Below are 17,666 nucleotides of genomic sequence, written 5' to 3'. Positions count from 1 at the left end.
GTGTCAGGTTTCATGCTGCTCAACTCTGGCATCACATCCACATGGATATGAAGCAGTTCTTGTACAGTAAATCCCAGCTTCCCCTTGCCTCTGTTAACACTTACTGGTTGGTGGCTTTTCCCCCCACTCTCGCCAGTGCTGAGATCGATGTAAGAGCTCCAGGCCTGGACAAATTTCAGATTCACTTTAAGGAAGCTGCCTGTTGTCACCTTGACCACTGCTGCTAAACTGGTGGGAGCCTAAAAGTAGTATAATAATTAAAGGTGCATGTTGGATATCATCTTTTTGGAGGGGTTTCTCTGCACTTGTGTAGACGCCTGTGCAAAGACAAACAGATCGGTGCAGAGGCCTTGAACTCTGTTTAGGTGAGGCTGCTGTCTGCATGCTGTTACTCAAAAAGTGTTTCAGAGAGCAGGGCTGTCCAAAGTTTTTGATGTTGAAAGACTGCGTTTATCCTGCACAGTGGATGACATGAAAGAACTAAGTGTGTTCATGCTGCAGCTGCATGATTTTGGTCCATTTTCTCTCACTTTATTGTTTTATTACTAATTGTCGATTTTCTTTCAATGCTTTTAGCTATCGTCATGATAATCTTTTATCTTGAAATCAAATATGCATTTAAAGTCCACAGGCGCTCCAAAACACAAATCTTCTCCAGTTAGGCAAACTGATGTATGTATGTTAGGCAACTTGTATGTTTTTTTTTTTTTTTTACAATGAGTAGCTTGTTTTGCAAGCGAGTGACATACAAAGCATTATATTCACTCTCTTAATGACACATGTTAATCAGCTTTTTGTGGCTTGCAGGGTTGCACTTGTCCTAGTTGATAATTCCAATGAGATCCGCTCAAACTTACTCGCCTGACCCCGACACTATATTGTGTCGCTTCCTTTGATATTTTTATTTAAACATGCAGCCACTCTAAACGGATACTCATGACCGATTTCAGTCACCACAGTTGCTGTTTCATGACTCCTCGTGGCGGCACTTATCAAATGAATGAGGGTAAATTGAATAGAAATTAACTAACTTGCAGGAAAGAAGAAAACAATCACGGGGAGGGATGGATGACAGAGTGTGGGGTAAAGCAAATTTATTAAGCTAATTCGTTGAACTGACATTTTTAAAATTGAGTAATAATACACACAGACACACACAGCAACATCACAGTGAAGTTAATAATACACAGATGTCATGACGTATTGCGTATAATTTCCCCGTAGTGTGTTGCAGAATTGCTATATTGTGATCCCATCGTTATTGTGGCCAACGTACCGTGATAATATTATGAGTTACTGTTTCCCACTCATACTGTGAAGGAAAACCCATTTTTCAGGCTTTTCAGGTTACCCCAGACACGACAATTTCAGCCATGACCTTTGGTGTGTTTGCCATTTGAAGGAACAGATTCAGCCAAGATCAAGGTTATTGGAGCTGCAGCAGTTAGCTGTTCAATTTGTTAATTGGTTGAATTAAATTTAGGCCATTTTGATCAAGTTCTCGTCACGTCTTGCTCTAATATATAGTAAACTGAATATTTTTTAAGCCAAACTTGCTTTTGTTAGCTTTTCAGATATGAGAATTTGATGCTTTTCTGTGTCACATGATGATGATAAACTGAATTTGTGTTTTCGGCTGCTGCTCAAACAAAACAAGATGTCTGAAGAAGCACCATGTCTTTGGTCGTAGGAAACTGTGTAGCTAGTGAGACATTTAAACAGTGTATGTTCAGAGTGACTGAATAGTGCACTGTGTTTAAAGTCCATGGACTGTTTTGCTGTAACAACACACAGACACCTTTTTTAAGGGTTGGAAGCAGCTGCCACAACTGTCACAGAGGTGGTCTCTCCTCAGGAGGCTTCCTTTTGATGTGACTCTGTGTGCGATCCAACCGACACTTTACAGACAGAAAGAGTTAATGTTTAAAGTCATGTCTGAGCTCCAAGCTAAACAACTATTTTCCAATTTTTTTGGGTCACAGGGGTGCGTGAAACTTTAAAGACCCCCACGAACTCTTTTAAACCAGCTTTAGGTAACTCTCTACATGGTTCCTGTTTGCTTTTTTCTGTCTATGTAAATGCTTTCCCAGCTGTCTCGCCATCTCCTGACACGAGCAGGGAAAAAAACCTGTGAATTTATGTTAATCCCATTTAACAAGGCCAGCAGAGCATTGCAATAAAGCAATGCTGCTGCCATCAGTGCTTTTTAAGAACTTTCCTCTAACTTTATTAAGGGAGTCCTCCCTTTTAGACGCCTAGCTGACTGTACAGTCCGACGGGACAACACAGATAGACAGAGTCGGTGCTTTTTAGAGGGAAAGATGTCTGAAAAACAAATTAGAGCTTTCTTTGTCTTATTTCATGTGTCATCTGTTCATCTGTCTCTGTTTGTGTTTCTCATTCATTCCTTTGCCATTCTCTTCTTTCTCTGACAGACGGTGGAGCATGGGTTCCCCCATCAGCCCAGTGCTTTGGCTTTTGATCCCAAGCTGCAGCTTATGGCCATCGGCACAAAGTCGGGAACCATCAAAATGTATCCTTTGTCATCGGTGAACTTTTTTGCATCTGACTAAAGTTATTTTGCAGTGTCATCAGTCTCAGTCTGGCTGGGCAGTTTTTAAAATAAGCAACTTCATGAATTTTTTAACAATCCAAGTTTACTGATCTCACAACAAAATAGTCCTGTATAGTTAAAGCAGAGAACAGTTCAAACAACCAGACTCATTAGACTCTATTAGTTAAGACAAACAAATCAGATGTGAGCCCGCACAAGAAATGAGGTAAGGGTTGTTATTGGACAAACTGTAATTTATCATATTTTTAGGTCGTGTAACCCAGGCCAAAGTCCAGCTGATTCAGACTTGCACAACCGAAACTACCTAAGAAAATCTTAAGATTAAAGAATCAGTCTTTCCACTGCTGTCAATTTGCATATTTCGAAGTGCTTCTCTTTATATCTGCATCAGCTCTGCAGTGCAGCTACAGTGCTATCTTCAGCTGCAGGTTTGTGTGTTTCTGGCATCTGTCATGCTCCTTTGATTTCATATTTGTCAGTGTAACGTTTTGTATCTGGTGCGACTTCTAGGATAGCAGCGACTCTTTCCTGTAACTGCTGTCATTGCTATTTGAAAACACCCTTCCTACACAGACCACTGCTGTTTACTGCTTTTTAAAGTAAATCAAGATGTAAGTTATACTCTGTATTCATAAGCAGCGTCGTTGCTGTTCTACGTCCAACTGTGCTTCATAGTGTTTTTACGAATGCTGAGGAAGTCCTGATCAGTTGTGCTTGCAGAAGAGCTGTTTATATAACAGTCAGTTTGGTAGAACGGTGAGCTGCTGTGTGTGCTTTCTGTCAGTGAGAGAAGTTGCACTGTCTGCTGCACCACCAGTGTTAAGTGAAGAGACCGATCTGTTACTCCCCACTAAGCTGACATTATTAGACAGTTAGTTATTCACTCATGGATTTATTTGTAAAGTTGTGGCCATTATTCCTATAGTTCATAATGGCGTCTTTGCCATACCAAGTAAATGGCTTGGGTCATTTCTAGAAAGGAGTTAAGTCCGGGAAGCAGCTCATCGGAGCAGACAGGTTGTAAACAAACCCTCACTTTTACTATGAATAGTTCAAGCAAACATTAAAGTTGTTACTCAGACTGTTCTTTCTAAACATTTATTAAGTTTTGCAGTGATGTACAAAGTAATGAGACCACAGCTGACATTTCAGATACACTTACTTTCAGTGCCATTTCTAGTTAGGTGACCAAACTGGGGGGTTGTTTACTACCTGAGACATCATCTGCTCACATGTATTTCTCCCTAACTTGCTGCAATTAACTTGATGAGTAAAACTTCACAGCCAATGGGACTGTCATCCAGAATTATGAAAATGTCACCAAGCCTGACAAAGAAAACAACAACAACATCATTACAACATATTTTAAAGACTGTTAGGCAGATAATTCTATCCTTGCAGACCCAGAACATCATAAATGCATTTCTTGGTGTGCGGTCAGTGGGGATCTAACCCCCAACCCCGGCAGTGACTGTGCAAGGTTTGAGCACCAGAGATAATTACTGCTTTGGCTTGTGAGATGCGTTGTAGCTAAACCATAATTTAGCTCAGGTTCAGTTGTGTCAGAAATTCCAGCAACGTAGAGGCTGTCCACGCACAACTCTGACGCATTGTTGATGTGTGTGATCTATGTGGTAGCCAGCTCTGCCGTGATCACAGCGATACTTCTAGACTAGACTAGTTTGCTCAGAATTCCCTGATCAAGCAGCTGAAAAGGAAGCACTTAGATGTTTCAAAGCACGTGCTCATGTTCAAGTATTTCGCTTTGCGTCGGTCTCCTCATGTGTTTCGTGTTTGTCTCGCATGTTTCGTTTGTGAACGTGTGTGACCTGCAGCGGACGGCATGTAACAGGATTTACCACCTCAAACATGCCTGTGGTCAGATCTGAATATTCCGCTCATATCAACTGCGCATGGGTGTTTAGAAAAGTATGTACAGGCTTATCAGTGTGCAACGGGAGGCTGCTGCCTGTGTGTGCGTTATGTGCAGATGCATTAGGCTGGAGAATCAACTCTTTGAGATGCAGCTTTCAGAGAGCGCGAAAGAGAGAGAGACTGGTGGTACCAGGCACTTGCACCCCAGAGAGAGATGGATAGAGGGAGAAATGGAGGAGGGGAGAGATGGAGATAAACAGGCAGCGAAGACAAGGGAGTGAGAAAGAGACGGAGGAGGAGGCAAAATAACTGCTCTATATGGCTATAGCTACTTTAACGAAATGTGGGATACCTCAATACTTAGAGGTGCTGTTGGAATTATTAGAAAGTCAGCATGTGTGCACACGGGGACTATCTAGGTAGTTTTACAAAATGTTCATTTTAAAGGTGTATGAGAATAGTGTCCTGTTCACGTATTTGGCCCCTGTCAGACTCTCCTATCATCTGACAGCATCTGAACATGTCGACTTTGTGTCTGAATGAGCACCCTGGTCTCTTTTTCGTAAAGGTCAAAGTCAGTCTTTGACATTGGATGTTTCTGTGTCACTTTCAACATGAATCTGCTCTGCATGTAGCCGCATAAATGGGTAGACACGTAGATTCCACTCGCAACAAGTTGTTGGAAATGTAATGATTAAAAGGCTATGTTCTATTTATAGTTATGGGAGTGCATCCATGAGTACAATAATTAGGCTGCTCCTGCAAATATCCTGCTGTGAGAATGTGACCTAATAATCTGTAAAATAAGAAAAAGCTTGATATGACACACAAGATATTTTGACTTTCAGATCAGACTTTTATATAAAATGATGAGTCCTAAACTTTGCTGGAGCTCAGGACTGAATGATCAAATGTAGTTTATGAACGGAGTGTCTGAAGTGTCGAAAAGAACGCCATCATTTGCTGTCAGATCCTGTCCAGGTGCTGAGCTTGTTGTTACTTTAGGTTTAGTCTTTTGTTCATTAGTGGCTCCTTGATGCACTGTCCAATCTCACAAGTATGTCAGATATCAAGGGCACACTGTGGCGCTCTCTATCAGTGTTTGAACATAGACCAGATTACATTGTCAAAATGGAAATTGCTCACCAACATGTAGATTAATCAAGAAAATGGTAACAAGATGTTGGGAGTAGTTGCAGGAGACCAGTTAGTAGCTGTTTTTATGCACATCATAGAGGCCATATTTACACTGGAAACCAGGTTGAAAAAGTGATTTAAGTTTTGATATTGCTATGAAACAAATGCCAGAAAGGGCTGCAACTACTGAATATCTTTTATTATTGATTAATCTGCTGAAGGTGAGTACTTGTTTGCCCTGACCCATAGTCCAAAACACACTTTGCGATGATTTTAAACAAACAGCGAATCCACTTGAACCAGGAAATATTTGGTGTTTTTGCTGAAAACAATTCCTGAAAATGAGGGAAATGATTAACCCATTATCAAAATAGTCTTTTGGTTGTTTTTCTGTCGATCAGCTGTAAGCTGCAGTGGGTGACAAACAGGTTTTTGAAATCAGGTTGAGTTGAAAAGAGTTCTGCGTGCATCCACATTCCCTGATAATGGAACACACTCGCTGACTTTGGTTTGACCCATATGTGCTGGCCAGCATACCTGTCAGTGCTGTAGTACACACTTCCAGCCTGCGGTGCCAGATGTGCGGTTCGACTCTCACCCCGATGCCTGAGCAGTGTGCACAGCTTGTCGAGTAGCAGGACCAGAAAGTTTATTGACTTGGTTACAAGGGAAGAGTGGGAAAATTGCAAAAGAATTGCGCTACTTGTTTAGTTTGAACTGCTGTTCTCCATCTTGGCATGATCGCTCCTCTTGTTCGCATGTGCTCTCTTTCACGTTCTTGTTCAAGTTTCTCACTTGCTCCTTCCTCTTCTTCTTCTTTTGCTCTCTCTGTGTTTATAAAGGCAGAATCATATTACACCCTGAGAGTTTCTGCTCCAACCACAGACTGGGGCTCAGCAGAGGGAAGGGGACAATGTGGTGTGGAGCTTTTTTTTTGTTCGTGTATGCCGACAGATCATGCGTGGGGGTGGAGGGGTGATCTTGAGGAGTCCGTCTCCTGTCGTGGAATGCATGTTGCGCTGCCCTGGGTTAACCCTCCCCGTGTGTGTGTGTGTGTGTGTGTGTGTGTGCGCCTGTGTGTGTGTGTGCCTGTGCAGATTGGGTGAGTAAGAGCTTTGTTGCTGAGTCTAGTCTTAATAAAGGGAGCTTTTGAAATGGTTTCCAAGACGACCAGCGCAGTTGCCTGGGATGAGGAGCGCTTGCGGGCTGGAGGGGTTTTAAAAGTCTGCAGCTCAGCACATCAGACACCAGAGTTTGTTGGTAAAACTGTTTCAGTTGAAGGTGAAAAGGTCAGAAAGTGCCTCTTAGTTACACACACACCTCCGTTTTCTATGACTACTGTGTGGCGCGATGATTTTGTCTCGATCATCCAGTACATGCTGAATCACACTGAAACTTTGTGACCATGAAACTTCATATCGGCCATCGAACAGCCAGAGAACGAGCTAATATTTACACATGCGCGGCGGAGCTTTGATCCAAGTGTTTGTGCTCCAGCTGACAGCTCTCCCCGTCCGTCTGTCTGACATCCTGTTGGTCGCACACTGCATGGCCACCCTGTTTGGTTCTGAATCGTCAAGTCTTAACTTGAACTCAAATTTCTAAACGTTTGAACGTGTTTGCTTGGAATTTCGGATGTTTTTTCGTGTTGTGTTTTAGCAGTAGCTGATTGGTGTTGCAGTTGCTGTGGTGCAACACGGTTTACTTATGTCATTTTTATTTCAGCCTTGACTGAAATTCTAGAGAAATTCTGTGCTTTCATGCTGTGAGTCATGCACTTTTGCAATGTCACTCCGCAGACAAGCGCTAAATTAAACATTGAATGGACAGAAACGAAACTCTTCTTTCCCCTTTAATTAATTTCTTCACATGGTGACCCTGGTTGACTGTGACAGCTGCTTTAGCTTAAACTAAAGGACTCTGGAATTGTTTATCCATCTTCAAAGTCAACAAATTTCTGAACTTTGCGGGGAAAACAGTAAATTCCCCATGTGCCCGTTGGTGCCACTCATTTCCCTTCCAATTGTGCTGCAGCTATGGCTTTTCCTGCCGTTCCTCCTCGACAGTTTCCAGCTTTTGATTTGATTTGTACCAAGTCACATTAATTTATTTTCATGCTTTGCTTTGCCCAGACTGTGGTTTCACTTTAATTTGCAGAGAAAATACACCCAAATATGTCACGTTATGTAACCTATGTTATTTTTTTTCCTGTTGTTTGTGTTAAATAAATCCGTGTTAGTATTCAGCGGTGTGGTTTCAGATCAAGTCATTGAGCTGCAGTTAGACTCTGATTCCAACTTCAGCACTCCTCCCACCCTTCACCTCTCTCCTTCTCCTTTCACCCACACACTGCCTACTCTCTGCTCGCTTTGCCATATATACTATTCTTTCTCTTACTCAACTCTATTTTTAGTCCCTTGCTCTCAGTTTTTCACTCCTCCTGTCCTGTCTTTGTTTTGTTTTCCTTCGGCGTGTCTGTCTTTCTGTTTGTATCTGTCTTTGTGCTTCTGTTTGTCTCCATGTCACTTGGTCCCCTGGCTATAAGTTGCCCCCCTCATTGATATTCCTGAAGAATGGCAGGACCTTTAAATCCCCTTCCCCTTCTGCTCTCTCTCTCTCTCTCTCCCCCTCTGTCCTACTCACCCTCTTCACCCTCCTCGCGCCTCATTCCCTGCCTTTGGTCCGTGTCGGCCTCCTCACCCCCCCACACCCATACGGATGAATGGACACACACACTTGCTCGCCCAGTGGGCAATGATTGGACGGGCCTCTCTGTTGAGATAAAGGGTGTGTGGTCTCAGTGAGGGTTGAAGGGGCAGGAATGGGTGACTGATTTTAAGTGAGAGAAAGTGAATGAGAAGGAGAGTAATGGTAGTGGTAGTTGTATCTTCAGAATTACCTGAACCAGTGTGAATTACCAGTGTGGCTGCAAAAATGAGGGTCAGTTAAGGCAATGCTGCATGTTTGCAAAGCTCACATGTATGAACTACATAGTGACTTTGACTCAAGATAAAAATGAGTCATGTTAGAATCTACCTGCATTTGTTTACTTTGTTGATTCTTGAAATTAATGTAAGCTGATGTTTCTAAAACAAGACTGAGCAAACTTTACCAGCAACTTTTTGGGGTCACAGATACGGTTTGAGCTAAATGCTAACAACGACATGCTCACAGTGACTGTACCCAAAATCACTCTCTATTTAATTCATGAGAACTATACTTACTGCGCATCATTTTATTTTGAGTGTTTAAATCCTAATGGTGGAAATATGTCCACTGTGCACAATTTAGTGGAAACAGTATCTGTGGCATGCGCACTACCTTCAGTGAACAAATCCCAAAGTTTAAACCTTTTCCACAGTTTGAAACTGTGATGTAATGGTGCCATTCGTCTGACGAGCTGGATGTAGACTGAGGGTATAAGCCTGGCATTTTACGTGGCATCCTCCTCCCTTTTTTTAGTCTGTGTTACTGTTTAAAAAACAACAAGATAGAAATTTAAAAAAAAAGAAAAAGATTTGGACCAATCAATAAGGCTGCTTGGTGCTTTCAATGAATTGGCCATCTTAATAACAGCTCTCGTCTCCTTGCATGCAAGTATTCCATCAAAACAGTTCCCCTCCAGTCAATATGGCAGGAACACTGTCACTGCATCCACTTAGTACCAAGCAAGACCACTGTGATTTAAAGAAATAAACGAGAGGGAGTGTTTTTTTGTTCTGTAGCAGAATGACAATGGGTGCAGCCATACCATTTTCCAATGCTGACACAGCGCTGTGGAGATATGAGAAGATGGCACTAAAAGCTAAATCATGACCCACAGTATTAAGGGAGGCATCCGTGTCAGGTTTCATGCAATTCCTGCGAAGACATTTCACTCAAAATCCCAAATGTCAGCATCATGTTGGCACTTGGAATCACCTGGGGAACACTATAAAGTTAGTTGAATTCATTTTCTCTGTACCATTAATGTCTGTACAATCATTTTTATAACGCTCCGTCCAGTACTTCCACTTTTAGTGTCGACTAAAGTCGAGGACTGACCAGCACTGCCCTCCCTGGAGTCGCAACTTGCCCAACTCTCAGGAGACCGTAACCTCAAGAAAAGGTTATATTCGTTAGCAAAATGCACGCACCAGCTGTTTGACCTAAATGTAAAATGTAACTCACAGCCTGTAAAAGTGTAGCTGACTTGTGCCAAACCCTGCCAGCATATATTCTGTCAGAAATTTTAATGTTATGCATTTTGTCCTTGTGTTTTTCCTCATTGACATTATTCATAATAGTAGATATTATATTGTAGCTGAGGCACATGTTGTGGTCCGCTCAGTTTTCCCAGTTAGTGATGTTAAAATCACTATATCCAGCCATTGCAGTTATCAGAATCATTACAGTTCATCCTCTGGGGGTCATGAATGTTGAACCACCTTGTACTGTTTTTGTAGCGTTCAGTTTCTGATCTGACAATCATGTACAGCCACTCCATCAAGTTTGACTGCTTTAATGTGCGCTGAAGGGGGGAGCATAGAGAGCGAAGTGTGGGAGGTGGAGAGGTACTAGCCCAGGGAGAGGATGCAAATGAGACAGGATTGTTTCTGTAGTGGGTGGGTGGAGTTGTTTGGCTTGTCTTGTTGTAGACTGTCTTTTGCCAGACATCTGAAGTGTGTGAGTGTGTCTGTGTCTTTGCGTGTAGGGAGGAAAGGGACTTGGCGAATGCTCACAGATGATGTTTTCAAAGTTTAGGAGCAAATCAGGTTAACTTGCCTGAGGTCTGACTCTGAAACTTTTTGGGGATTTCTGTATATACTTTTTTGGCCTTTTTTATTATTATTATTTCCAGCCTAGATTGTCTTTCTGTGTGTGTCAACTTGTACGTTCATCCTTGCGTCTAGTGATCCGTCCTTCCCTCCTGTCCGTCCCTATCTTCTGTCACGTTCATGTGTGAGTATGTGTGTGTGTCAGAGGCTGTGTTGGCTGTTGCCTGTGTATCCGCATGGAGGACAATGCCTTCTGTTTGTCTGTATTCAGACCGTGAAATCGCTTTATCCTTGCTAACGCTCTCTCTCTGCATCACCGGGCAATTGCACTTGTGTGTGTGTGTGTGTGTGTGTGTGTGTGTAAGAGACAGTGATTCAGTGATTATGTGTTACTGTAGGCCTCCATTGTGAGCTGTACTGCAAATCTTTGCGTCTTACACGCAGAACATGCAGATCAGCGCTGTGAAACCGGTCTGTCATTCAACAGGCTGCTCAAAGATTTAAGTTGTTTGTGTTGAATAATTGTTTTTGGAACCTTTAGTGCATCATCAAAGACTAGTTATGGGTATGTTCTTATGTCACTGCTTTTGTGAGTTTCTGCTACTCATTTTACTAATACTTTCAGTTTTAATTTCCAAATTGGATTGAAGATGCCTTTGAATCACTCTTCTGAGTCAGTGTTTCCATGTCTTTACCAGATATTGACCTTTCTGCCTTGAGCCTTTGGTTGTGTGAGTTTTGGAAGAAGCTTCTAATGTGCATGACAAAACATCCTGGGTTCCTCCCTCTCCTCTCGTTTCCGTTTCTTTAGCCGCACTTCTTACATTTAATCCTATTTTTATGCCTCTATCTTTTTCAAAATCACTGATTCATCACTTCTTGGTGCTCATCAGAGTTATTCTGAGTTACCAGATGTGTACTGTGGGTATCATCCTGTCATTTCTGCTACGTGTTTCTTGTGGCGTTCTCCTCCCGTCTTGTTGCTGTTTTCAAAATCCCCCTTCACTTTGGAAAACAACAACCTCCAAGCATCAATAATACAACTATATGAGTCAGACATTCAGCATACATTTTATTTACAGCTAGATGGAAATTGCAATGTTTTTTTTGTAAAACACCTTATAATCTCAGCTTTGAAAGAGGCTAAGTAGGTAAAAGTTTTATTTACTTATCCATTTATTGGATCTAAATTTACTTCAGCTGAAGGATCAAAACAGCTTGTGAATCCCAGGAAAGTTCTTAAAGCCATACTGACATATTTAGGGTTGGCAAATTTTTAGTTTTTTCTCTTAAAAATTACTTAAACTGATTGACTAATTGTCAGTATAGTTGGGAATAAATTCAATAGTTGATAACAAATTGGTTAATCGTTGCAGCCCTACTGCTGAGCACATTCTTGCTAACCAGAGAAGATAATAATCAACACTGCAGCTCCAGAGGTAACTACTGAGATTTTAGAGGTTTCTCTAAGCATATTTTTTTGCCGTTTCAATCAAATTCCTCTCTGATCACCTCAATCCTGATTACACCACTTTGTTTTTGTCTTAAGGGAAATGACTTGCTCTCCTTGAGGAGTCCTTCATCATGCAGCCAGGGAATATCAGATTTCCTGAAGCTACTTTTGAGTACACGTCATTTCTTTCCAACTAATTTAAAAACAGTTGTCTTTGGTTGCTATCGACCATGAGGGAGCTTTTTTCCTGATTGCATGAAAACAATGGTAATGTTCTGACAATTCCTGCAAATGCCCATCCCCTTATCTTGCTATTGTAGTGTGAAGATGTCGTGGTAAATCAAAGTTCACTGTAGACTAGAAGAAAGTTGTGGCTGTATGAATGTAGCAGGGTAGCTGCAGAGGGAGGAAGGGTGACACATTTACATACATATTATGCACCCACCACTAGTGAGGACTTGTATTATTGGCCAATGAGTGGATCCCGTGGGAGATGGAGCTTAATTCAAAGTCTTAATGAGGTTAGAGCTAGAGGGACTCCATCTACAGCTGTCCCTTGTGAGGAGGTGATGACATCATCACTGGGAATCCCTCTACCAGCTGTCCTCTAACATACCATCACCAGGAAGTGTGCTGAGTGTGAATCATGTGCCACAGTTAAGCTTTTAGGTTTTTCAGTTGATCACCCGGATTTAAAGTTCCCACCCTCTTAATGACAATAAAAATCTCAGCTTTATTTGACTTGACAACTCTTCTCCTGACTGTCAGATGTTTTTATTTGGGGCTGTGCGGAACACCGGTTTGAAATCAGAGATGGTAGCTAGTGGCTTGGATCTACCTCCTGTCAGAGGTGCTACAGACCAGCCAAGTGTCAAGGCTCAGACACAGGCTTAAACAGTCATTAGTAGCCTAGTATTTTTTCTCTATGTGTTGACAGCTTTGTTTGTGCTTTTTTTTTTTTTTTGCATAGCCAGCCTAAATGTGTATGGATTTGATGAATGAACTGCAGTTGCCGTGATATAGCTGGGATGTAAGCTCAAACCACCGCTGTCCATCTGTTTTCAGTCTCTCTGATCTTTTTTTTTTTTTTTTTTTTTTATACAGCTGTGGAACTCTTGCAATCCTGTCAGGTTTCTCACTTGTATCTTTAAAGCGCAGCAAAGCTGTTTTAATTCGGTTCTCGATCTTTTGACTCTTGAGCTTCTGTTGTTTTCGCTGCAGGGTTTTCTTGTTAGTTTGTGGATCATACTTAGTTCAGATCAAGTCTTAGTTTAGTCATGCAACATTTTGGAAAATATGCTTGTTTTTGGTAAATATGCTTGTTTTGTTTTTTGCTGAGAGTCAGATGCCAATATAGTCCTGCAAAGCCATTCTGCAGGACAGAGTAGTCTGGTTGCACCTTATAATAATTCTGCTATATGGGAAAAACTGCTCGGGCAAACTATCCAAATCCTCTGTGAAACTTTTCAGTGAGGTACCTCGCTGCCTGGAGGTTGTTGGTGGTGTTGTTCCTCATTGTGAAGTGGATTTTAAAAACAGTAGCACATGGATATCAGAAGGGGAGGGGAAAGCTGTGTGAAATACACAGCCAAGAACAAGACTGCAGCCAGCAGCTGGATAGCCTAGCTTAGCATTAAGACAAGAATGGTGAGTAAGTTTTTCCGCAGGTAACACAATCTAGCCAAAACAAAAAATTGTGTTTTCTGTTGGGGCTATGTACCAGACTATTTTTGGAGAAGAAAGCATTCGATTGTGTTAATTAGTGGTCTTTGAGGTTACCTGTGGTCATAGCCAGGTTAGCTGTGTTAGGGTTGTGCTGTTGTTCTCCTCATCTGACTCTCTGCAAGAAAGCACATTTTTGTATTTCTCAAAATGTGGAAATATTTCTTAAAGGGAGTGGAATACTGAGTATTTATTTGTGGTTTTGCTCAATTCGACTCAGCGCTTTGTCTTGGCCTCTCTGCCCCTCTTTTTTATCTGGACTGGCAGTTCATGACCCACAAATGAATGCTCCTCTCACACCTCCACCTCCAGCTGTCCGAGGCATGTGTTATTGCAGTGAATAAAACGCTGGGACAGGAAGTGACAACACTCAGGAATGCTAGTATAACGCTCTACTTGGCCTCCAGGGGATCGGCACTGAGAGGGAATGAATAAGGAGGGATTTAAGTGAGGAGAAGAAAGAGGAGTGCACCGTTCTAGCTCCTCTCCACCCTGATGGAGAGGAGCTAGAAGAAAAGGGTTTCCAAGAACAAGAGGAAGGAATTTACAGCTGAGAAAGGAGATGCTGAACTCCAACAGACCCCTTGTGGGCCCCTGTTTTTCTGACCAGAACTGTAAGGAAGCAGCAGAAAATGAGGGTTAAACCAGTGCTAAATGATGAAGGATTATCTGAGAGGCATCTAACAATTTCTTGGGAAGGTGAAGGGATTAAAGGGGGGAAAGAGGTGAAAAGTAGGTGGATTCTGAGACAATTTTACCTTGGAAAACTGGAAGTAGGAAGAAAAAAAAGACTTGTGGAGTAAAAATACAAAAAGGAAGGCAAACAGGAGGAAAATAAATGTAGTTATAATATTTACCTTCTCTTTTTCTCAGATAAAACAGCGGATTGTATAATGAAAACAAGTGTAGGAATGCAGAAAACCACCTCTGCAGATAACTATGTACAAACACGGGAACTCCCCCGATTTCTTCTTATTTTTCTACATTTTTAATCCACATTCCTACAGGCTTATGTAAGCAGTGTGTGGTGAAGTGTGTCGGCGTTGCTCACAAGCGTGTGTGTATGCGTGTAGCTTCTAGCGAGTGTGTTAATTCACGATTTAACCCAATTTTTTTTCGTGCATGCCGTCACAGTCCTTGAGAGTAGTCTTTATTTTATCAGCTCAGCTTCATTTACTGGACTAACAAAAGCTGTACTGGGAAGATTGCTGTTGGTTATACACACACGCAGACATACACACAGTGGTGATTTGAGTATCTGCGTCATCGGGTGTTGGTAATTGCTATGAGCTTTGTTACAGAGTTCTATTTTCTCCCCTGCTATTACACCTAAACGGCGTACGTCTCGTAGTTTACAGCTCAGAATTATAGCACTCTGTCCAACCAGTTTAATTTTATTGTTTCTTTTAAAAACAAGATGTGTGTGTGTCTGTGTGTGTCTGTGTGTGTGTGCGCCTGTGTGTGTGTGCCTGTGTGTGTGTGTCTTTTTCTGCTTTCATGTTAATGGGCGGATGATGCCGAACTGTTACCAGTGTGTCTTTATTCTGTGTACAGAATCTGACAGCTTTGTACAAATCGTTTTATGAAGCACGTACCTCTAAACTCTCAGGAGGAGATAGATGACGGCAACATGTACTACATTTGTTCCCTACAAGCCCGTGACCGTCGGTACAATTAAAAATATTTGAGGTTTGGTGGGCACCAAACTTTACCAGTCCTGCATATTTTCAAAGCAGGGTGGGAGTCTGATTGCTCACCCTGGCGGTGCCGGCGCCATGCTTGGCACGTGTAGAGATGTGCATTTTTGAGAGTTATAAGGAATGGGATTGAGCAGGTAGAGAGGATACAATTTCAAGAGTATTGGAAGAGGATGCAGTGTATCTCAGTTGGATTTTTACTCTTCCTGTTAGAGCTCTTAGTGTCTTTCCAGGTGTGACAGTCAGGCTGGGAGATATACAAAGATTTGTGTAATGATAGAAAAGACCTATTAATATTGTGGATTTTTGATCATAGCAAAATGGTGTAATATACTTTTTAATGTGTAAAATTTGCAAAAAAAAAAAAATTCAGGCATTATTTACACCAACAGTTATACCCCAAATGAATCAGTTTCCCCCCCAAATCAGTTTATTTTTATGCTGTATTTTAAAAGATACCCATCTAATAAAGCTATACTCCTTTGTACTAAAAAGACAGTTTCATTTTTCAGCATAAAAATGGTTACACCCATTAAATTCATGCCAGAAATACTTTACATAGCTAGTTTGTTTCTGCAGTGTGGCTGTCTCTTGCACCTTTTGCTCTTGGGATGTGGCGTGGCTGCTGGCTGTGAAATCTTATAAATTAGCGGATTACTCTGCTCCACTGGTCTTGTCACTGCACAGTGTAAATCTTCGCAGAGTCGTGCATTTCCTTGACTGGTCCTTCGCAGCTATGGCACCCCTGGCGTGGAGTTCACAGGACTACACAAAGACACCACTGCCGTCACACAGATCCACTTCCTGCCTGGACAGGTGAAGCCAGTTTTCTCCTGAATGTAAAAATAGTAAAAGAAAAAAAACACCAAATCAGTCCTCTAGCAGTGTGAGTCAAGTGATGGTCATAGAATAAACGTCTGCTTCGCTCTCAGGGGCGTCTTCTGTCGCTGTTGGATGACAACACGATTCACCTGTGGGAGCTGGTGGCCGGGTCCCCCAGAGAGGTAGGAGGAGTTAAGAAAGAGGGTGTGATCTCTCTGCAGGAAGTCGACAACTACAGTCTCCCAGGACGACCTGGCATTGAAAGCTGCAGGTACACAAAGCTGTTTTATTGTTTCAGATCTTTCTTTGTCTTTTGCCTTTAAACATACCTGCAAATCAGTGTCTGATTTTAGTGTCAGCCAGGTCATTCATAGTGCCCATAGAAATGTCTGTAGAGAGAGTTTTCTGTGATTGTACATCATCTGTCTTTGCTGTGAGATCATGTCTCCCACTTAATCAATCCTCGTTCTGAATGTGGCTGTGAGACTTGTGTTAATGTTCAGCTTCTATTTTTCTTTTCAACATTATTGCAACTCTTGTCATGTTTGGAGGCCACAGTGCAGCGTTTTATTTAGTTAGGCCAAACAAAAGAATGATTGTCCATCAGCTTAACTGGTAGGAGTAGTTAACTAAATTACCAGCCGTGGAAAGTAAATAGAGCTTTACTCGATACTTTAAATTTGTACTCAGAATGTGGCCAGTTCAGTTGTACTTCAACAGGATGTCTTACACAGACAAGTTAAGAAATAAAATTCTCGTTCGCTAAGCCTTATGGGTGAACAGATTATTTTGTTGTTGTATTGTAATCTAAAAATGCTCCAAGATTTTCTGCTGGGCGAGAAAACCCCTGGACTCCTCGACCTGATTTTAGTTTTCTTGCCACCTTTATACTGCTCTATAGTTTATAGATCTGCTTTAAAGGAAACTGTGGATTTTGGAGTACAACAGTTTACCCCTCGCCCTCTTCTCTCACTCTGGCTGTTTTTTCTAGAGTCTTGTGGTTGTGCTTGTCAGTTTAATCAGTTTGTCAAAAAAGGCAGATACCTCCTAATCCATGTATGGGAAGCGAAACCCGTCCTGACTGCAGCTTTGTAACTTTTTTTTTTTCTTCTCCTTCTTGTTTCTCTCAGTGCCACTCGGGTGACCGTCCTCCTCTTGCTGAAGTCGTGCGACCTGCTCTGCATCGGAACAGAGGGCGGAGGCGTGTACTTCCTGGAGCTGCCCTGCCTCTCGCTGAAAGAAAACCAGACGCTGCTGCAGGATCAGGTCACGCAGAGGTGAGACGATCGCATAAATGACTTCACATGAACAAAAGGTCATTGAATAAATATAAAATAGAGTGAGTCCCGAGTACGAGTTGAGCAAAAAGTTGTGTAGATTGTTGACTAACACAGCTGGTAAGTTTGATATGGCACTGGAATCAATTCGTACATTAGTGTTGGTGTTTTACTCAGTTTTTCAAAGTAAAACAGATGATCACTCTTAAATATAATTGTACATAAAAAACACTACACTATCAACACATATGAAAGCCACATTCCATTGTATTCTTCATGTCGTTGTGTTTATTGCAGAATATCACATTATAATGAGCAAGTGTAATCAGCACTTCATCCTATTTAGTTCTT

At 41.8% G+C, this 17,666-nt stretch overlaps 1 protein-coding gene across 2 annotated transcripts in view; it reads left to right on the top strand.

The window, feature by feature from the left end:
• The window catches only part of llgl1 (LLGL scribble cell polarity complex component 1), a 39,942-nt gene that overhangs the window by 956 nt on the left and 21,320 nt on the right, over positions 1 to 17,666 (top strand). For both annotated transcript variants that reach the window (XM_008288005.1, XM_008288004.1), the window contains 4 exons: positions 2,436 to 2,533; positions 15,951 to 16,032; positions 16,149 to 16,309; positions 17,169 to 17,315. In XM_008288005.1, the coding sequence (XP_008286227.1) occupies positions 2,436 to 2,533; positions 15,951 to 16,032; positions 16,149 to 16,309; positions 17,169 to 17,315 (488 nt within the window). The remainder of the gene's footprint in view (positions 1 to 2,435; positions 2,534 to 15,950; positions 16,033 to 16,148; positions 16,310 to 17,168; positions 17,316 to 17,666) is intronic.

This window comes from Stegastes partitus, unplaced genomic scaffold, assembly GCF_000690725.1.
Source record: "Stegastes partitus isolate 25-593 unplaced genomic scaffold, Stegastes_partitus-1.0.2 Scaffold535, whole genome shotgun sequence".
Lineage (NCBI taxonomy): Eukaryota > Metazoa > Chordata > Actinopteri > Pomacentridae > Stegastes > Stegastes partitus.
Note: the sequence above shows the minus strand (reverse complement) of the source record. Positions and strands in the feature narration are given on the sequence as shown.